The following is a 22,554-nucleotide window of genomic DNA, read 5'->3' as shown; positions in this document are numbered from 1 at the left end:
TTCATACTCTTCCCCCCCCACACTTCACTTGAAGGCATAAAGAGCAAAGTGGACCCAGTCATCCATCAGTTTTTTCTTTCCATCCACAGCTGGAAGATAGAACCACTGCAGTCCTCTTCTCTGTGCACTGTGCAACGGTCATAGCTACTTAGGAGATTCAAGCCCACAGGGCTAGTCTACCTTGCATAGTATCTCTAGAGACTTCCAGGCTGCACCCTATGTTTCACCAGAAGTGGTATGATTTTCATGTATATCTGGTGGTTCACTTTCCAGTTTTTCCCCCGGGTCCCAGTCAAACCGAAGGAAAGCCAACATGCACACCTTGTGTGCACAGGGCTCTTTCATGCTACTTAACTCAAACAAGGAGCTCAGGAGCTCTCCCAGGCTGTAATATTGATGATAGGAGCTCTTTTAGGCTGTTAGTAGCATTGTAAAGAGAGTTCATCTCAAGCTGTATTTACTCAAAGATGGTCTAGACAGGTATCCAATTTTATTAAATCATACTATGAGATCACTAGATTAGATCCATCCATATAGGTGAGACACTAGTCCGCCTTCTGTGGTTTCTTTGAGAAGCATCCCAATTTCTGAAATGTGCAAGGCATCTATTTTGGGACTAGTAGAAGAGAGAACAGTTCCTTGCCTTACAGTAACTGGGTTCTTTGAGATGTCTTGTTCACGTGGATTCGATGACCTGTCCTCTCTCCCCTCTGTCATCTGGATTCTGTGTTACCAAAGGAACTGAGGGATCAGGTGGGCCCACTCCACCTTTTAAGGTTTTATGCGAGGAGGTGCCAGGGTATTCAGGATGCAGGCGCAGCTCGAACAGATGCTGCTGGCTAGACATATCTGATCTCACACATAGAAGAAGTGAAATTCAAATGGACAACATACTTGTAGAACCACATTTACTGTATGGTGAGTAAGTGTTCTTTCTTTGCCCACCTCTCCTCATTTAGATCTTCTTGTGGCTCGCAGCTTATGATTGAAAGAACCTTTCATGTCTTGGTAAGAATATGTAGTTTCTGATGCACCCCTCAGTATAATTTAGCAGGTAGAAAATACTACTTTATTCAAAGTCCATGAATAGGAAAGTATCCAGATGATAGCCTTTAGATTAGTTAATAGGTAACTTCCTTGTCTCTCCCTCTCCCCCACAGGTATCTCTATAGGTGAGTATTGTAAGCAGTGAACATACCCATGTTACTACATTTAGAGAAGTAAACAAAATGGTTGATTATTGTGCACCACAAAATGTACTGTTTGTTTGCTGTCTACTAGAACAAGAGGACGAAGAAGCCAGTACTGGGTCTCACTTAAAACTGATAGTAGATGCTTTTCTTCAACAACTTCCAAATTGTGTCAACAGAGACCTCATAGACAAGGTAAAAATCACATTAGTGTATTCTCCTCCTGAAATCCCACAATACTAAGACGTGCATGTTAATTTGATCAAAAGAATACTTCATGTGTTTTGTACCAGTTTAATCACAAGAGAAACTGTAAGCAACATTTTAGAGTTCACGGAGAATTTTTCATGTTGTTTAGTTTACACAGAATTTGTCAATCTTTTTTCCAGACACCTGACTTGGCTATTTCTTTCATATTTTATGTAGCCATATCAGATCATAAGGTTCTGTGTGGGACAAATTGACTACCTCTGCTGCTTGGTTTTGATAGACCTTGACACTTTGGAGTCTAGCAGATGTAGATTCTCTTCTTGACCTTGAGAGAATACTTCCTCCTCTCTACCTCACACAGGCAGCAGTTGGGTAAGGCCTTGGCTAAACAGTTAGTTGGAATCCAGAATCGGACTTTATTCTGGCGAAGGAGATGGTGATGCTTAAGGCCCATCTACACGCACATACCAATTCAAATGTAGGTAGAATGTGAGTTTAAAGTGCAACAGCTAGCCCTGGTTAAATCGATGTGAAGATCCTCTTATTCGGGAATAAGATTACTTTATTCCAGGAAGCTTACTCCATGTAGGAAGTGGATTACATTAATTCAGAATAAGGCATTCTTATTTTGGAATCATATCCACATATCAAGTTAATCAGTAATAACTACTATACCCGCAAAATTGCCAAATGTGGCTGTTGGATGTACATAAAAGGCAAACTGCCCAGCCTCTCTTGATAGCTATTGAACCTTGCATGCATTCCTGATAATAGATTAATTCTTTCTCTCCCTCCCCGTCATCCCAGAGTTTCCATTTTCCATCTAATGGTCCAAAAGTTCAATCTATAGTATAGATTTTAACATTCATGTCTTCTGCATGTGTAAATTCTAATTAGAAAATGAAGATTATATTATTTTTAAGCAACTGCATGTAGCAAAAATGTGATTTAACTAACAAACTTTTAATAGGCAAGTTTTAGTGCTTTATATGTAGAAGCTCAGATTCCAAGGTAAAACTTTGACTTTTCTCTTGTAGGCAGCAATGGATTTTTGCATGAGTATGAACACAAAAGCTAATAGAAGAAAGTTAGTACGAGCTCTCTTCATAGTCCCTAGACAAAGGTAGGAAACATTTAAAATAAGTAGGGTAACATTTTATTGAACTTTGTTTTAGTGATTTAAACAAACAACAATGTATAGTGCAACTACTAAGTCACATGTGTCTACTACATTTACCTGTGATGCACACTTCTCTGGTGGTATTTCCTTATGGCTGAAGTATACACTTAAAATCAGCAAGAAAATCAAGATTGTGAATACTGAAAAGCTTTTCAGTATAGATATTCTTGCAACTTTCTTCCCTTTTTCTGGTGATAATTATGGTTGTAATAAATCTTTTGGTGGCTCATGTTTTCTTTAAACCATAACATCAAAAATAAAGCTTCTCCAGGAAAAAGAAGTTGATGTGTCACTCAGGAGAACGTCAATACTGGTAGCTGAAAGCCCATCCTATTGCACAGATATGGCATTTGAGCCAAGTAATGCATTTTCTACTCCATTTCCTTCATACACCAGTGAAATTGTTGCATGCATTTCAGCTGAGGAATATAGGTTGAGCTACTCTTAGGGTGTGTCTAGACTACCGTTTTTTTTTTTTTAAAAAAAGTGGCCTTTTTTAAAAAAAAAAACTTCTCCTGAGTCTAGACTGCAGCTGCGTTCTTTCAAAAGTAAATCAAAAGAAAGCGGAAGTTTTTTCGGTCACGGAAAACTTTGTTTTACAAGGAATAAAGCATTTTTTCGAAAGTGCTCTTTCAAAAACGGTGCTATGTAATGCAAACTATGCTTTTTCAAAAGAGAGCATCCAGACTGCCTGGGTGCTCTTTCAAAAAAGTGGCTTGCTTTTTCAAAAGTACTGGCTTTAGTCTAGATGCTCTTTTTTGAAAGAGGCTTTTTCTAAAGCATCTTTCGAAAAAGCCTCTTTCGAAAGAGGCTTGCAGTCTAGACATAGCCTTATAGTGGTATCCGAGGTAACTCAACCTCTGTAGTGTAGGACTGTTGGTATGGCTACCTTACTGTACACCATGCAGATATAGAATAGTCAGTATTCTGAGAACTTGCAATCTGTTATTGTCCAGTTTTTAAATACCAATGATTATTTGCCTAATGAAGAGGAGCTCTAAACCATGTTTCTAGCTGTTGCCGTTGCTTCACACTAATTCAAAAGACATTCTTTGATTTGTCCCTGGAAAGTGCTGCAGTTACACAAGTGATAGATAGTATTAATTTCTGTGTGAGATCTTGCTATATGTTATGAGTAATCTCAAGAAATAGCTTTAGTTCATTGAGCTACAATGGGAATTTCGTTGTACTGAAACCTTTTGTGCTCTCTTTCTACCTCTCCTTGTGGTCAGTTAGCATTTCCCATGCCTTTACTGACCACATCTGTTATCTGAGTGGCACTTGGAATTCTATCAATTAAGAGGTCCAACATTTGCTCCCTGTCCACTTGTTTTAACAGGTCAGAGACTTTACCTGCATACAGCCTAAGACTTGAAAGATCTCTTTTTAAAAAAATCATTTTAAAGAAATACAATTTTCTTTGTGTGTGTGTGTGTGTGTGTGTGTGTGTGTGTGTGTGTGTGTACACACACTAAAACAAACTAGTTGATCTGTATTATGTATTTAGCTTTACTCTCTGCCAAATCTCCTCTAGATTGGTACACCTTATGCGTTTGCCTCAAAGAAATAACTGCTAGCATTGCATCTCAGCGGCTTTTGGTAGAAAGATGTTAATGTTGCAGCCTTTGATTTTCAGATGTCTTATGTCATCTAGAGAACAGCCTCAAAGAATGTGCTGTTTATGGTCCTAGTCCATTCAGGCTTATATTAATTGCTTTGAATAAACAGGCTTTGTTTCTTGGTTTTCTTGTACAATTTTTCCATTAACAAGCTGTGTACTTGGTGCAATAACTATCTTCCAGCCCATATTTGCATCCCATTTGTAATAAGTATCTACTATTCAAACGATCTTCTGTTCTTGTGTAAAGACCATGCTTTTACATACTGATTGTACTGGTGCTAATTTGAATGTCTGCTTTGCATCTGAGTTTAGAGCAGCAATGGTCAACCAAGGCTACTGAGTGGCCTGCATGAGTGGCCCTCCTTCATCTTTCTGGGTCACAAGACTGAAATTGAGCATGTGCGTTAAGCATGAGTAGCAAGTACCTCATACATACCCTTGCTTTAAAGAAGGTGTCACTTCTCATTTTGTCAGGGGCTGCTTGATCCATCCCCCGCTCCAGGCCCCGCCCCCACTCGATCCCTTCTCTCAACCCCTGCCAAGCCTCTTCCCTGTCTCCTCCCCTGAGCATGCCCTGCCCCATCCCTTCTCCCTCCCTCCCCTCCCAGCACTTCCATAGCACTGCGAATCAGCTGATTGATGATGTTCAAGCTCTGGGAGGGAAGTGGAAATGGAAATGCTGGGAGGGAGAGAAGTAGGTAAGTGCGGGGCCACCAGTGCATGAAAGGTGCAGAGGGAGAGGACACAGAGCAGGGAGGGGGGGTGTGGGCCATGGGTTACCCACCACTGGATTAGAGAGATGTACTCATATAATTATGTAATTCATTAGTGGTGGATCTGTCAAAAGATGACAGTTGTTAGAACTCACTGCATTGTTTTGTGTTAGGGTGTGTTCTCACCAGCAATCAACTGATCCTTTGTCCTGGCAAAGTATCATGGTAACTTAAATAGATTATCAGAAATGTTCAATCAATTTGTTGCCTATTTGCCAGATGCATTGCTGTTGATTAGCTGATATCTAATCTGCTACTCTCTCTAGGGTAGACAAAGCCTAAAAAACCCATCCTTTTCCATAACACTACATTATGCTGTGCTTAAATCAGTTTCCCTCTTTACCTTTATTGTACCTGCCAAATTGCACTGAATTTACAAGATGTCACTTCTCTGCCTTTTGGCTAAGATCAAGTGTAGTTCACAAACATTTGCTAAATAAACGTGCCAATCTGTTCTTATCAGTTTAATAAATTATCACTATTCATAATAAAATAAGTCCCTTTTACATTGATTTTAGGTCATTATTACCTAATACTCTTTAGTGGCTCCCTGAAAAAATAAAATGAGCAGCTTTTTGACATCTATTTCTAATGATTAATTTGAGTAATCTAATCTCTACAGCACCTTAGAGGGATGCAAGCATGGGAAACGGAACAAGTGTTACTCTTCATTTCCAAAATCTCATTTGAAAAATGGAAATGGTACAATACAGTACTTGTTCACTGTAAAAAAATTTCCGCTGATTAAAATGGGGCTGATGTCCAAATGCTTTACTGGTTTAAATAGTTTAATATGAATGCAAGTTTTTCGTAAATGTTCTTGAATGTTTCAAGATTATGATTCAGCCTTTAATAAAAACAGTTCTCTTTCTGAGCATCTTCCATTTCTTCTGAAGAGTGCATTCTTTGTTCTAACATAGCACAAACACAATTAGTGAAATAATTCCTAGAAGAATTTGAAATGTGAATCTGACAGAAGTGTTAATATACCAATTAATATTTGATGGAATGTATTCAGTGTTGAGGGAGAACAAATACTTAGTTTTGTGGCACCCTTAGGCTAGGTCTACACTGCCGCATTTTGAATGGCTTTTTCCAATTATTTTGTCCAAAGAGACTTTTCTGACATTTGGCCCGTCTAGACAGGGCCAAATGTCAGGAAAAAAAACCTCTTTTGCAAGCCCCCTTATTTCTAGTGGAATGAGGAATACAGGGCTTCCGAAAGAGCACATTTGTCTTTCCACAAAAAAAGCGGAAGAGCAAATGTGTTCCTTGGACTTGGAACAGTTTTTCCGGGATACCCCTGGTATCCCAGAAAAACTGTGTAGTCGAGACGTAGCCTAAGATACTAAAAAATATATATAGGATCATGAGCTTTCCTGGGCAGGACCCACTTTATTAGGTGCAACAGGACTAGTCATTGCTTTTAAAGTTACAGACTAACACAGTCCCTCTGAGACTTTAAATAGTTTGTTGGCCAAGAATTCAGTTCTCCCATTACACATTATGGCTCCCTTTAAATCTACTCCCCCCCATGCTCTTCCAGTTCCTCCTGGAAATTTCTGTCTCTCCAGCCCTGAGAGTCCTCAGCTGGACAGTGATCCAGTTGTAGGTTTCTGGCTTAGATGGCATTCCGTGCACTGCCTTCATTTTCTTACCCATTTCCAGTAATGCCTAACTCTGTGCTACTCAGCTAGAGAACCACTGATGGTGTGTTGGTTGGTCTGCTTTCTCTGAACCACAGGTGTCTAGTCACAATGATCCTTTTTGGGATTACTACTTGTTGTGGTGAAGAGACTTGCATGTTACAATGATCCTCAGAGCTAACTTGAGAGGAATGTTCTATGAGGGTCTGCCAAGCCAAACAGGTCTGAGGGAATGTCCCAGACAAGCACTGTCCAATCCCCCAAGTCTTTAGCGTTGGATCAGGTGGAAGGAGGTCCTTGGATCTCAATGGCTATGAAAGCAGATAAAGACTGCAGCAAGTTTGAGATCTCTGGTTGTCTTAGACTTTTTCTACCACTGTGCCTCAGACCTCCATTTTGTCATGATCGTAGTCACTGCAGGCACACCAGTTTTCCCATGTTATAAGAAATCATACAGTCTTCTACGGTGAGAAATAACATCTTTCCAACCTTCCAAGCCCTGTGACGACAGACTAGTGCTGATGGACACAGGATTAGTCAACCTGGCAGTCCCTAGCCATGAATCTGCACATAGATGACAGGTCAACTTGAACCTGGACTGAGACAAGGGTGAAATTCAGCACCTACTATCACCACTGAGCAATTCTTTTTAGGATCATCTTTTCTCCCCCCACTTGGGGAGAAGGCTGGAAAATATGCCCTAAATCTGGACTGTCTTTTATGCTACTGACTTTCCATTGGGATCACTTTGACTGTGGTCAGACCTATAAAAAGACAGTAACAGTGATGTTTGCTACATGGAATGTTCGCACCCTGATGAATAATAAATATGTCTATCTGGAAAGAACTGTTATTATCAGGGAACTTGCAAAATAGAACATCAACTTGAGAGACCAGGTGCCCAGATGAAGGTCAGCTGAGAGAAGAAGGTGGAAGTTACACCTATTTTTGGAAAGGAAAATCTGCAGAGGACAGGCACATTCATGGTGCTGGCTTTGCAATAGCAAATACATTTGCCAGCTTACAGAATATCCTGTAGGAATCAACAAACATTTTATGACTTTGTACTGAGCTACTGCCCCACTGCTTGATTGTATCAACGATATTAAGGAACAATTTTTTACAGACCTGGACAGAGTCTTGATCAACATGCCCAAGGAGGACACGATCATTTTCCTTTGAGATTTCAACGCCAGGGTCAGGCTGAAGTCTGATCTCTGGAATGGCACTATAGAAAAAGACCAAGTAGGAAAGGCTAACTCAACAGAATCCTCCTCCCGAGCAAAATATGTACAGTATGGCCTGGTCATCACAAACACCCTTTTTAGGCAAAATAAGAAGTATAACAACACTTGGAGACACTCTTGTTCCAGGCATTGACATCTTTTAAAATGTGGTGTTAGCACTCGAGATAGCAAGGGTATCCACATTATTAGGGCCATGCATGGAACCGATGACTCCTTGGACTGACTCTTGCCTCCCAAAATAAGTCATCCACTCTCAGCTCACTGATGGTCAGAGATCCCATGGTGATCAGAGGAAACGCTACTAAAACACACTGAAACCTTAAGAGAACTGATGTGGTAGTGGCCTGCTTTGAGGAGAAGCATCTTGCCCTCAATGCTGAAAAGAGAAGGATGGAAGAAAAATTTTCTCCTAGCAGGCAGAGGGCCTGCCACAATATGTCCGTACCTACTGCAGGTCGAGTTGTGGTTCCAAGATTGGATTCCTGAGTCACCTCAGAACCCGTACGTAAATCTGTGAGAGATATCATCTTCAAATCGAGGAATTACCAGTGAATGAGTGAGTCCTGGTAAGAGTGTCTGCCATCGAACTAGAGATGGAACATTGGTGGAGATTGCAATAGGAAGAGCAGAGCTGGTAGATCTGCTGTTTGCAGCCCCATGGGTACTAGTTCTCCATGTGTCTGAGGAGCTGTGAAGACCACAGCTAGCAGCCCCTTCCACTCCTTGTGCTGCAGTCCAGATGGTAGTCTCTCCCGTTGTGCGTGTTGCCTTAATATATAATCTCTTTAAGTTCATAAGGAGATAAGGTTTTTTTCTTGTTTTTTAAACCAGACTTTAAATATTTTTGTAAGCTTTCTAAATTCTATATAATGTACAACCCATAGTGCCAAGCATATATACATTAAATATAAATACACTTTACAAAAGTAAGTAGTGCATTCTGAAACCTACAAACTTAAAAATTGTTCATTAACAGAATCTTCTCTGAGTGTTAGCAAATTGATGCATCCCAGTTGTCTTTTTGAATGGCTGCTACAAACTTTACTTATTTCCAGGAGTTAACAATATTCATCCATGATGCCGATAGAGAAACACAATGTCATAAAGCATTATATGTCTGTCCTTGATTTAAGAGATCAGATGTACAGCATCCTTCTAAAAAGCAGAACAAACAGTATATTTGAAATACATTTAGTCTTCATGGATAATTGTACTCATTTCAAGTCATCTACAGTAAAACTCCAATTGTCCGGCATCCATTGGTCTGGCACTCCCGATAGTCCGGCCCCAACTGGAACCCGGAAGTGCTCCGGCCAGCTGGACAATTGGAGCTGCTCCACGCCACTTCCCCAAGTCCACGGCTGCCGCTGCTGAAACTGACCAGCGGCAGACTTGGGGAAGCTGTGGAGCAGAGCAGCTGGGGTGCTGCTGGGTGCCAAGCAGGGGGGTGAGGGGCGGTGCTGAGGGACCAACCCGGCAGCACCCCAGCTGCTGTGCTCCATGCCACTTCCCCAAGTTTGCCGCTGCCGCTGCCAAGTTCGCCACTGCCGCTGCCAAGGAGAGGGTAGTCCCACTGGTAAGTGAGGAGGAAGAAACAGTAACAGGAGACTTGGAAATGGCAGAGATGCTCAATGACTTCTTTGTTTCGGTCTTCACTGAGAAGTCTGTAGGAATGCCTAACATAATGCTAGTGGGAAGGGGGTAGGTTTAGAAGGTAAAATTAAAAAAAGAACAAGTTAAACATCACCTAGAAAAGTTAGATGCCTGCAAGTCACCAGGGCCTGATGAAATGCATTGTAGAATACTCAAGGAGCTGATGGATAGAGGCTCAGATACCTCCTCTATCATCTTTGGAAAATCATGGGAGTCAGGAGAGATTCCAGAGGACTGGAAAAGGGCAAATATAGTGCCCATCTATAAACGGGGAAATAAGAACAACCCAGGAAACTACAGATTGGTCAGTTTAATTTCTGTGCCAGGGAAGATAATGGAGCAAGTAATTAAGGAAATCATCTGTAAACACTTGGAAGATGGCAAGGTGATAGGGAATAGCCAGCATGGATTTGTAAAGAACAAATCATGTCAAACCAATCTGATAGCTTTCTTTAATAGGATAACGAGACTTCTGGATAAGGGAGAAGTGGTGGATGTGGTATACCTAGACTTTAGTAAGGTGTTTGATATTGTTATCAATAAACTAGGTAAATACAACTTAGATGGGGCTACTATAAGGTGGGTGCATAACTGGCTGGATAACCGTACTCAGAGAGTAATTATTAATGGTTCACAATCCTGCTGGAAAGGCATAACAAGTGGGGTTCCACAGGGATCTGTTCTGGGACCAGCTCTGTTCAATATCTTCATCAACGGTTTAGATATTGGTATAGAAAGTACGCTTATTAAGTTTGCAGATGATACCAAGGTGGGAGGAGTTGCGACTAATCCGGAGGATAGGGTCATAATTCAAAATGACCTGGACAAATTGGAGAAATGGTCTGAGGTAAATAGGATGAAATTTAATAAGGACAAATGCAAAGTGCTCCACATAGGAAGGAACAATCAGTTTCATACATACAGAATGGGACGTGACTGTCTGGGAAGGAGTATGGCAGAAAGGGATCTAGGGGTTATAGTGAACCACAAGTTGAATGAGTCAGCAGTGTGATGCTGTTGCAAAGAAAGCAAACATGATTCTGGGATGCATTAACAGGTGTGTTGTGAGCAAGACCGGAGAAGTCATTCTTCCGTTCTGCTCTGCGCTGGTTAGGCCTCAATTGGAGTATTGCGTCCAGTTCTGGGCACCGCATTTCAAGAAAGATGTGAAGAAATTGGAGAGGGTCCAGAGAAGAGCAACAAAAATGATTAAAGGTCTAGAGAACATGACCTATGAGGGAAGACTTAAAGAACTGGGCTTGTTTAGTTTGGAAAGGAGATGAAAGAAGGGACAAGATAGCAGTTTTCAGATATCTAAAAGGGTGTCATAAGGAGGAGGGAGAACGCTTGTTCATCTTGGCCTCTGGGGATAGAACAAGAAGCAATGGGCTTAAACTGCAGGAAGGGAGGTTTAGGTTGGACATTAGGAAAAAGTTCTTAACTGTCAGGGTAGTTAAACACTGGAATAAATTTCTCAGGGAGGTTGTGGAATCCCCATCTCTGGAGATATTTCAGAGTAGGTTAGATAAATGTCTATCAAGGATCGTCTAAACAGTATTTGGTCCTGCCATGAGGGCAGGGGACTGGACTCGACCTCTCGAAGTCCCTTCCAGTCCTAGTATTCTATGATTCTATGACTTGGGGAAGCTGCAGAGCAGAGCAGCTGGGGTGCTGCCGGGTTGGTCCCGCAGCACCGCCCCTCACCCCTCTGCTCGGGGATGACTACTGCAATCTGGGGGGTGGAGAGCCCGCTCCTCTCCTCTCTTCTCCCTGAAACTCTCGGTGCCAGCGCGGGGCTTCACCGCCTTCCAGCAAAATGGCGGAGGGTTTGCCCCTTGCCACGCCGTTCTCCTCCCTCCCCCCCAGATGCAGTGCAGGTCCGGCAGACCCGTCACAGCCCCCCCCCCCCCACCGGAGTACCTCCCGATACTCCGGTATATCCGATAGTCTTGCACCACCTAGGTCCCAAAGGTTCCAGATTATCAGAAGTCTACTGTAGTCTCAATTATGATCTTGAGATCCAAAACAGTGGGGTTAGACAAAAGTGGTTTGCTATTTCATGGATTTGCACACTGTTAATGTGAAGTTTCCTGCACCTGTCATCAACTTTTCCAGTAGTGTTATGCAGTGTTGCTCTTTGTGGGCTTTCTGTCTGTCTCTCTCTTTAGGATAGGTTGTGAAGAGTATCCGTACATTCTATTTGGAAAATGAATAAGGCAGTTAGTTTTTCAACTCAGTGAAAACTGGTGTCAGAACCGCTTGATTGCACTATATGGGTCCCGAGGTGATTGTGAATGGGCACTTTTAAATTCTTCAGTGGAGTTTTGAACCTCTGATTCTGAAGATAATATAGAATGTCTTGTTTAATCAAGATTTTGCTTGCTAGCACTCAAGTGGCTTTCATACTTGTAATTAAAAAGTCCCCATTAAAAATTAAATATCAGTAGATTAATCCAACCTCATATTATTTTTACGAAGTAAGGGTACAGTAGTTAAAACACTGCTACCCTTGATTTCAAGACAATTATGTGAAATTCATTGTTGGCTAACTGGATTATTACATTTGTCCAGTAAAACAGTTAGTTTATTTGTACTGTAATCCTCTTAGCATTCGCCATAAATAGAAAAACTTATATGGTCTTACAGATTTTAAATTCTAGTAGAAGTTGAATTCTAGAGCTAGAGGTAATGAGTGTTTCTGTTATGGGTTCTGAGTTCTCCCATTGTCTAATTTCTTAATATGTTAAGGTTAAAATGATGTCCTGGATTGTGAAAACTATTGCCCATTGATTATTGAAATTCTGAGCATTAGTTACTTTTAAATCAAGAGATACTGGTTTTCTACTGCAAGGTGCATGTTTTATTTAAATTTCAACACACTTGGAGGGCCGGGGGGGGGGGAGGGGGGGAGCCTAGATCTATTTTCTTTCAACTCCTTGGCCTGTCATTATCAGTAATGTGCTCAATTTTATGTAACTAAATGTTAGCATATCCTTGTTTCTGAGGACTTTACATTTCAGAATAAGTTCCTCTTCCGAGTTCTACGTAAGTTGAACCTTTTTTGCTAAGGCAAGATAGCCCATTGAGAAGCATGTAAAATCAGTGCCATAATTTGTTGTGGTCATTCACACTGTCTTGACTGATAGCAGTAAGAAAGGAGTTGGCCTCACCAGTAAGTATTTTTGTGAGTGTTGATATGGTATATGGATTAGAGCATTGAACTATTTAGATCCCATGAATATATTATAACTAATTGAATTATGATTTGAAGTATGAGATGGGCAGTTGGCATGTTGTTTATATTTACACATCCTTAAGCTCAGCCTTAGCAAAATCCTATTTTCCAGGTACCCAAGATTTTGGGGGGTTTCACACTATGATTTTGAATACAGGCAGTCCCCGGGTTACGTACAAGACAGGGACTGTAGGTTTGTTCTTAAGTTGAATCTGTATGTAAGTCGGAACTGGCATCCAGATTCAGCCGCTGCTGAAACTGATCAGTTTCAACAGCGGCTGAATCTGGACGCCAGTTCAGACTTACATACAGATTCAACTTAAGAACCCCAGGTGTCCCCAAGTCAGCTGCTGCTGAAACTGATCAGCAGCTGATTCCAGGAAGCCCGGGGCAGAGCAGCGGCAGAGCAGTTTCAGCAGCGGCTGAATCTGGACGCCAGTTCAGACTTACATACAGATTCAACTTAAGAACCCCAGGTGTCCCCAAGTCAGCTGCTGCTGAAACTGATCAGCAGCTGATTCCAGGAAGCCCGGGGCAGAGCAGCGGCAGAGCAGTTTCAGCAGCGGCTGACTTGGGGACGCCTGGGGCAGAGCAGCTAGGGTGCTGCTGGGTTGGTCCAGTAGCACGGCCGCTCCTCGGCGCTACTGGACCAACCCAGCAGCACCCCAGCTGCTCTGCCCCAGGCGTCCTGATTCAGCCGCTGCTGAAACTGATGAGCAGCGGCTGAATCAGGACTCCTGGGGCAGAGCATCTGGGGTGCTGCCGGGTTGGTCCAGTAGCGCCAAGGAGCGGTGCTGCGGGACCAACCAGCAGCGCCCCACCTGCTCTACCACAGGCCCCGGGCTTTGCTCCACGTCTCCCTGGTCTGCTGGGGGGGGGCACTAGCTGCGTCCCCCCCCCCCCCCAGCAGACCAGGGAGACGCGGAGCAAAGCTGCGGAGGACCCAGGCCGGACCGCGGCGCTTCCAGATCAGCGCCGCGGGTCCGGCCCCGGGTCCTCCGCGGCTTTGCTCAGCGTCTCCCTGGTCTGCTGGCTCCCCCGGCAGACCAGGGAGACGGGGAGCAGCTTTTCTCGCCCCGGAGGAGGCGGGCGGCGGGACCAGGCGTCCCGCCGCTCCAGGTCTCCGGGGCGAGAAAATCCCCGTTTGTAACTGCGGATCCGACATAAGTCGGATCCGCGTAACTCGGGGACTGCCTGTACACCTGATTTGCAGAAGCCACAGATTTTATAACTTTAATGGAGCTAGGTCTTTACATTTAACATCAGTATTAAAAAAAGAAAACGGGGGACGAAGATATTCCAGAAATATCTCACAAAAGGTACAAATACAGGACAGCCTTATGTTCTAATGGCAGCAAAACCAAGGCCAAGATGGAGAGATGAAACAGCACTGTCTGACTAGTGATTTTGTTTGACCTTGTTCAATGTGCTGGTGATAAACTTCACACATGCTTCATCTATGAGGCCAGATCTTAGTAAGTAAAAGCAGAAGTGGAGGACCCTGTTCAGTATGCATCCCCCTCCTCAAAAAAGGAACAATATTACGTGGGGGGAGAGGGTAATGATCAAATGAAAACAATTTGAATTGGAGCATTAATTTACAAAAGAAAGGTACCAGAAGGTGGTGCTATTGCACACCATAAACTTGCATTATTGTAACCCACTTCTTCAGACAACAGGAGTATTAAAAGTCCAAATCCAAGAATAAATAGGGGAAGGGCGGGGGGCAGAGGAGAGGAAAAAAGAGGAAAAAAACCCCTCTGAAGCTTTTGCATTATTGTGTTAGAGAGAGATTATACAAGATCTCTTGCTGGTGGCCAGTTTCACAGTAATTGACCTCAGGCTTTTTTCCATTATATTTCACTTATTTGGAAATACACACTCTTAATGTTTTCCCCTGTAAAGAAACCTTTTGTGTTCTCCAGTGGAACAGCATCAGTGTGCTCTAAGGCTTAATTTTCCCCAGTTATGTTCAAGGAGATACAATTAATGAATAGCTTATAACATTCAGGTTCTTTAGATCTAAACAAAATATGTTTGGTTTTTTTTAATAAAGGATTCGAGCAGCTAGGGAAAAACAATAAACTTCAAATAAAATAGAATCTAGCAAAAGCATTTTTAGAGTATTTCAGACTTATGGAGTTAATGGATAATGTTGACAATGTGGTACTAATTAGCTCTGCCTAGTGTCCTTGACTACCTGTTCCAGTAAACTTTTAAAATGTAAATACTAGTTAGGTTATTGGTTAACAAGAGAGAGAATAAAAGCCTTAAACACTTACCCAAAGTATTTGTAATGTTTCACCAGGATTTCTATGCATCATTGAGTCAACTTGGCTGTCTTTCAAAGGTAGAGCACTGTGTAACTTACTGGGTCTTCACCTGAAAATATAAAAGAAGCAGCTCCTGCCTCCTCTATGTGGATGTTAAAGATTTAAAAACACTTCAGGATTGTCCTAAGTGACATTGCACAATGTTTCTCCTCCACCCATTGTTGTGCGATATGTTCTATATACACTTGTTTTCTGTCTTGCTGCCAGAAATAGTTGTGCTTTAGTGATGACATGATTCCCGTGGGTGTTAAATTTACAACCTTCATGAATGTAAATTAGTTTTAAATTTAATTTCAGGCCTTAGTTCTTCAGGGCACGTCTACACTGCAGCATTATTTCGAAATATCAAGGTGAGCATCTACACAGCAAGCCCATTATTTCAAAATAATTCCAAAATAACAGGCTTCTTATTCCAGAGTAATAAACCTTAATTTCATGAGGAATAACGCCTATTCCGAAATAGTTATTTCAAAATAGGGGAGGGGTTGACAGCGCAGCTGTGGTTATTTTGAAATAGGTGGCCTCCAACGATTCTCTCACATGCCTTGCTGGCCACTCTGGCCATACTCATCAGAACTCTATAGTTCCCCTTTCCCTACCTTTAAAGGTGCAGCCACAGGGAAAGCAGTTTGTGGCACATAGCAGGCCCTGCCAGCACCGTTTTACACAGCAGCACTCTGCTCTCCCTTTCCTCCTGCAATGGCAGACCCCATCATTTCCACCGAGCCCCCCATGGCTGCAAGCAAGTCAGCAGCCAGCTCCCAAGCCCCTGCCCGGGAGCAGAAGAGGGATGACCCCATCTTGGTTTGCTGCGGTGATCCTGGGTCTCAGAGGTCTGGGAAGAGGAGGCAAACCTCCAGGGTCTCTACACCAGGCACAGGAATGTGTACATAAAATCCTAGAACTGGAAGGGACCTCAAGAGGTCGTTAAGTCCAGTCTCTTGCCCTCATGGCAGGACCTGACAGGTGTCTGTAGAACTTGCTTTTAAATATCTCCAGACATGGAGATTCCACAGCCTCCCTCGGCAGTTTATTCCAGTGTTTAATCACACTGACAGGAGGTTTTTTTAATGTCCAACCTAAACCTCCCTTGCTGCAGTTTAAGCCCATTGCTTCTTGTCCTAGCCTCAGAGGCCAAGATGAACAAGCGTTCTCCCTCCTCCTTATGACACCCTTTTAGATACTTGAAAACTGCTATCTTGTCCCTTCTTTCATCTCCTTTCCAAACTAAACAAGCCCAGTTCTTTAAGTCTTCCCTCATATGTCATGTTTTCTAGACCTTTAATCATTTTTGTTGCTCTTCTCTGGACTTTCTCCAATTTCTTCACATCTTTCTTGAAATGTGGTGTCCAAAACTGGACACAATACTCCAATTGAGGCCTAATCAGCACAGAGTAGAGCATAAAAATCACTTCTATGACTTCTCGTGTCTTGCTCACAATGCTCCTGTTAATGCGCCCCAGAATCATATTTGCTTTTTCTGCAACAGTATCACACTTTTGACTCATGTTTAATTTGTGGTCCACTGTGACCCCTAAAGTTCCTTCAGCACTACTCCTCCTTAGACCTCTATGGCCAGATGGCCAACAGCCTGGGCTAGAAGGGCCATATGCGCACCCAGGAGCAGATGCGTGTGAAAGTGAAAGGACTGAGGCAGGCCTACACCAAGTCCAGGGAGTGGAGCTCCCGCTTCAGAGTGGCACCCCAGTCATGCCAATGTTATGAACAGTTCCACCGCATCCTGTAAGGGGGATCAGTCCCTTCTCCCCCCCTTGTTGTGGGCTGGAGATGCCACCGTGCATCCTCTGGAACATTCTGGAGTTCCTGAAGATGCAGGCATTGTGCACCTTTCCTGGCAACCCAGTGATGATGTTGGTGAACCAGGCTCAGTAGTCCGCAAAGTCCTGCATTACTGTTGAAAAATACCCTTTCCTGGTGATGTAATCGGAGACCCAGTGGTCGGAGGCCTGGATGGGGGTGTGGCTGTTGTCAATGCTCCTCCCCCCGGCAGTTGGAGAAGCAAAGCTGGCCACGATGGGGTCCATGTCACCTAGGATGATGACCCTGTGGAGCAGGATGGCTTTGATGACCCTCACCACCTGAGAGGATACAAACAGAGAATCACTGTGTTGCCAGAGCCCTCGGGAATTCCCTGAGCCCAACCTCCTTCCCAGAGTAGGAGCAACCCCAACATATCCCATCCTTGGCAGGGCTTTGTGAAGGCAGGACTGCAAAATCTATAGGTAGGGAGTGTCCACTCCCCCCTTGCCTAGGGAACCCCATTCCAGTGGTTCACCATCCTGCTGGGACAACAGCACAAGAGCGTCAAATCTGCATGAGCACAGCCTCAATGGTCAATCTCTCCACAGTGAACTGGTTCCCGACAGAGCAGTAGCTGTCTGACATGGTGAGCTTTCAAAGTGCGATGGTGCACACTTCTGAAGGGGGATGGTGGGTCGCATGTAGGTGTCCTATCACCTGAGGGCAGGGGTGAGCCACTCACAGAGCTCCAGGAAGGTATCCTTTCACATGCTGAAGTTCTTGCGCCACTGCTCCATGACGATCATCCCACTGCTCCATGACGATCCAGTCCCACCAGTCGAAACTGGTGTCCCAGCGCCAGGAGTGGTCGTGTGTGGGGGAGAGTGGGAGAGGTTATGCTCCATGAGCAGCATGTGGAGAGAAGTAAGGAGGTGCCCCACAGTGATCTGTGGGTCCGATTCCTGCAGTGCAAGGTGGGAAGCCTGCAGTAACTGCACCAGGAGGTACAGCTGGAGGTTTAAGAGTCAGTGACTGCTTTGCTCCAGCTCCAGCTCCGTGGCAGAAGTGCTGTGGTGTCCATAAGGGCAACCAGAGCACACAGTTAGATGAGTTTGCTGTCCCTCAAAGGTGAAGAGTCTGAGACAAGGCCGTAGAGCAGGGGTTCTCAAACTTTGTGATACCGCAACCCCCCTCTGAGTTGCTCACGATCCCCTGGGAGGTCGGGACCCACAGTTTGAGAAACATGGCCATAGACGGTAGCCCTTTTAATCATGAGCCTCAGATCGCCACTCTAGGAAGTGACTGCTGTCCTGAGGCCCTGTGTGGAGTGCTTCTGGGGGGCTTTAAATGCGATTCAGCCTCTAATCAGTGTGGATGCGCTATTTCAATATAGAGCTGCGTTATTTCAATGGGCATTTGTAGTGTAGATGCGCTATTTCAAAGTAGTTATTTTGGGAGTTTTTATTCCTATATAGCTTATTTCAAAATAAGTGCACAGTGTAGACATACCCTCAGTGTTCTGAGCACTCTGGCTACAATTCAGTAAAACATATAAGATTGTGGTTAAATGTTTTGCAGGACCAAGGGCAGAGTGATCATCACCTTGAAGACTGAGCCTTACGTGCTTTTCTATTTTAAAAGCATCTTTAAAAACTGCTTAAGTTTAAAATGTGCTGTTTTCATATATTAGACTAATAACAGTATTTCTCTTCAGCTCTAGTAGTAGAGTAGAACCAGCTTTCTTAAAGTGCAATCCTGGAAAAACCATCCATTTTCTGTTCTCAAGTGATCACCTCTCTAATCTGTAAATTATTTTAAGACACCTTATCTTCTTTACTCCAGCTCTGTAGCAATGGACTTGTTCTAGAGGTTCATTTCCTAATATATCTTAAAATTATTTGGTATCCAGGGAAGATATGTTGCTTGTTTCTGAAGTTGCTCTTCATGGTTTTGTGCTTTTCCGGTATCCAGGGCTTACCTTTGCAAGTGGGATTATATGACTAAACCGATCATACTTCCCGCCCCCCCCCCCCCCAAAAAAAAAAGGTTTTACAGGAGCTTGGTAATCTTTTAGAAATAGATCAAATTCTGAGCTTAATATTTGCAAGTGAAAGGCACGAGGTACAAAAAAAATCAGTCAAAACAAACTGTACACTAAAACAATTGAAAAGAGGGGAAGAAAATATATGACAGCAACACACGGGAAGGGTAATGAGGGGATATAGTCAAGGAAAAGATTGAAGGAAATAAGGTAGAGTTTTGAACAAATTGTAAAATAAATGCTTATATACTGCAAAAGGTGAATTTCCACTGCATTATTTTATCTTGTTTTCACAGCTGATCATATTATATGCATGACTGCCTTCTCTGGAGCTTTCTTCTAACTGGTAGCACTGTTACAGCTGTTTGGATATTAGTTTGCTTAGCATTATAGGATTTTTTTTGTCTTACTAGTGTGTTTACCTCTTAATACTTATTTCTGGTTACCTATTGGAGTTGTCAGCATTTCCTGCAAGGGTGCAATCATTAGAACACTAACAGGCTTCTTAATTTCCTTTTGAATTTCTCTTGCATATAGAAATTCACATAGGATAGAAGTATATTTTACTATGGAAGCTCTACTTGTGGTTCCATAGTTAAGGTTGAGCTGAGTTTTGTTCTTGAAAGCAGGAATATCTAAAGGGAATCAAATATTGTAATAGGAAGTAGCCTACACTGCACATGTATCTATACATATATGCCCATAGTCCTGCTTTGTTCTTTCCTCACAAAAAATAGTAGTTATATGTGTATCTGTGTGCATAACTACATTTTAATAAAACCTGAATTAAAGATGTGCTTTGTTCGCTCATCTTACATATGTATGTAACTTTTGTTCACAGGTTGGATTTGCTACCGTTTTATGCAAGGCTGGTTGCCACATTGCATCCCTGTATGTCTGATGTAGCAGAGGATCTTTGTTCCATGCTGAAAGGGGATTTCAGATTTCATGTATGTTTTTGTTTTACTGCATACAGATTAAGAAATCTGATCTGCGATCTTTTGAAAAAAGTGGCCCTTATAAGTTATATTCAATAAAGCAGATGCTGATTCTAACATCACAGAATAGTCAGCTAGTTTATCAGTCTTATTTGCTAATCATATTGCTTTGTTATAGTATGTTGGATTCATTTGTACACCAAATAACCTTTTTGATGGACTGAATGTCATTTATTTATACACATTGATATCATGTCTTCAAGTTCCAATATTAAACCACAATTAAATTTAATGTGGACTGCAACGTGACTTAAGAATTACATAAAAACTAGGGCAGAAGCTGCAAAATCTAGAAATAGTGTTATGAAATAGAATTGGTAGTTCACAGTTAACATTCCCCTGTGTTTATAACAGTTTACAAAACTATCTCTAGGTATTGTGCCTTATCACTCCTAACTGCATCCAATTTGGAAAATATCAAGAAATATACATATTGGAATGTAAGAAGGTTAGAAATCTGAGGCTACGTCTACACTGGCCCCTTTTACGAAAGGGGCATGCTAATTTTAAACTTCGTAATAGGGAAATCCGCGGGGGAAGTAGGAATAAGAGATCCTCCGGAAAAGGGCTTTATTCCGGAGGATCAGGCCAGTCTAGACGCTTTTTTCCGGCTTTTCCCCAAGCCGGGAAAAAAGCGGCGGACATCTTTATTTAAATCCCTCGGGGGATATTTAAATCCCCCGCGGATTTCCCTATTGCGAAGTTTAAAATTAGCATGCCCCTTTCGTAAAAGGGGCCAGTGTAGACGTAGCCTGAGAATGTAGTTCTTCTCGAAGTTGTTAGTCTTATTTCCTGCCCTATATTTAAATATTATAAATCAAATTTATGTTGGACAAGAGTTATTTCTTCATTGTTTCCCCCAGAACTTGATTATAGATGACTCAAAATCTATTTCCTCTGTTGGTATCAGTTAACAGAACAAATCTATGGATTATTTAAATGTGTAATATTTTTAAAAATTAATGAAACAGTCATCATTTTCGTTAAGACCATCCTGTTAACCCTACCAGTTTGGCTTGAAGATTCCCCATTTTGGCTCCTCTCTTGAGAACACTAACAATAGATTCTACCCACTGCACCATAGTAGTTGGGCAGGGTGATCTACAGTGTCATACTAGCCATGTTTCTAAAATTATCAATATTGGGGGGGGGGGGGGGAGAGGGGTTGTGTTCTAGGTAAGAAGGAAGTTCAAATAGAGCCCTACATGTATACAGAATTTGACATCTATGGATATAAACCTGCACATTTTCAGGGTTCTAGATAAAAAATTATATCCGAAGCCATAGCTGCAAAAAGGAGCTGCCAATATCTATGTTCACATCCGCAGGTGTGGATACCCACAGATATAAAGGAGATATCTGCAGTTTTGCAGGGCTGTGGAGATGGAGACATTTAAGAGCCAGAGTGGAGATGATGGGAGGAGTTAGAGGGTTAACCAAATCAGGGGAATGGGGGAAGTGTGAGTGGAGTATCCAAATTAGAGGGGAAAGTGGGGAACCAGAGATAGGTAAAGATATAGGGTACGTCTAGACTACATGCCTCTGGCGACAGAGGCATGTAGATTAGACTACCCGGCATAGGAAAATGAAGCGGCGATTTAAATAATCGCCCCTTCATTTAAATTTACATGGCTGCCGCGCTGAGCTGATCAGCTGTTTGTTGGCTCAGCGCAGTAGTCTGGACGCGCGGGGGTCGACATCAAAGGCATTTGTCAACCTCCCAGGTATGCCTCCTGGGATGAGGCATACCTGGGAGGTCGACAAATGCCTTTGATGTCGACCCCCACGCGTCCAGACTACCGCGCTGAGCCGACAATGTAAATTTAAATGAAGGGACAATTATTTAAATCGCCGCTTCATTTTCCTATGCCGGGTAGTCTAATCTACATGCCTCTGTCGCCAGAGGCATGTAGTCTAGACGTACCCATAGAGACATAGTTGTGAGGGAGGGGAGAAGGAATCGGACAGGAAATTTCCAGCTTTCTGAACTCAGGGGCTTAACAAGTATGCTAAGATTAAGGGAAATGTATTAGAAATGCACACACAAAATGTACATATTTCTGAGAGCTTCAAATTAAATGCATATATATTTGTCTTTTTTTTAGGTGAGAAAAAAGGACCAGATCAATATTGAAACAAAAAATAAAACTGTTAGATTTATTGGAGAGCTTGCCAAGTTTAAGATGTTCTCCAAAAATGACACCCTGCATTGTTTAAAGGTTAGTGGTGGTAACACATGTAGTTAGAAAGATACAGATAATCTTCCCACTCTAGTCCTCCATTTTTCTGATAAGAATTTTAGTGTTATGTTGCATAAAGTATTGGAACCTTGATTTTTTTAATTTTATTTTATTTTGGTTACTGTTGGAGGAAGTGAGGAATTTTTTGTTTTACAGTTACTTTTGAAACATCCCTGGAGTGTTTTAAACCCTAATAGTAAAAATCTATTGCAATATACTTCCCTACTGGGATATGAGAAAATGACTTGCTGCTACTGTAATTGTTTTTCTCAGAAGGCAGATGTAAGCAATCCCTAATCATCCATCCAAACTTTCTTGCAGAGCTGGAAATAAGGTTTTTCTTATTAGTTTGTTTTTTATTACTTTCTCATTACTTCTCCAGTATAGAGGAAACTTTTCAGTGGGTACCAAGGTGAGGCTGATATG

The 22,554-nt window shown here is 42.5% G+C and overlaps 1 protein-coding gene across 5 annotated transcripts in view; it reads left to right on the top strand.

Annotated features, from left to right (window-relative positions):
- Window positions 1-22,554, top strand: part of UPF2 (UPF2 regulator of nonsense mediated mRNA decay) — a 138,470-nt gene that overhangs the window by 42,242 nt on the left and 73,674 nt on the right. For all 5 annotated transcript variants that reach the window (XM_075926009.1, XM_075926008.1, XM_075926010.1 and 2 more), the window contains 4 exons: window positions 1,282-1,385; window positions 2,438-2,523; window positions 19,732-19,840; window positions 21,994-22,107. In XM_075926009.1, coding sequence (XP_075782124.1) covers window positions 1,282-1,385; window positions 2,438-2,523; window positions 19,732-19,840; window positions 21,994-22,107 — 413 coding nt within the window. The remainder of the gene's footprint in view (window positions 1-1,281; window positions 1,386-2,437; window positions 2,524-19,731; window positions 19,841-21,993; window positions 22,108-22,554) is intronic.

Source organism: Pelodiscus sinensis, chromosome 1 (assembly GCF_049634645.1).
Source record: "Pelodiscus sinensis isolate JC-2024 chromosome 1, ASM4963464v1, whole genome shotgun sequence".
NCBI lineage: Eukaryota > Metazoa > Chordata > Testudines > Trionychidae > Pelodiscus > Pelodiscus sinensis.
Note: the sequence above shows the minus strand (reverse complement) of the source record. Positions and strands in the feature narration are given on the sequence as shown.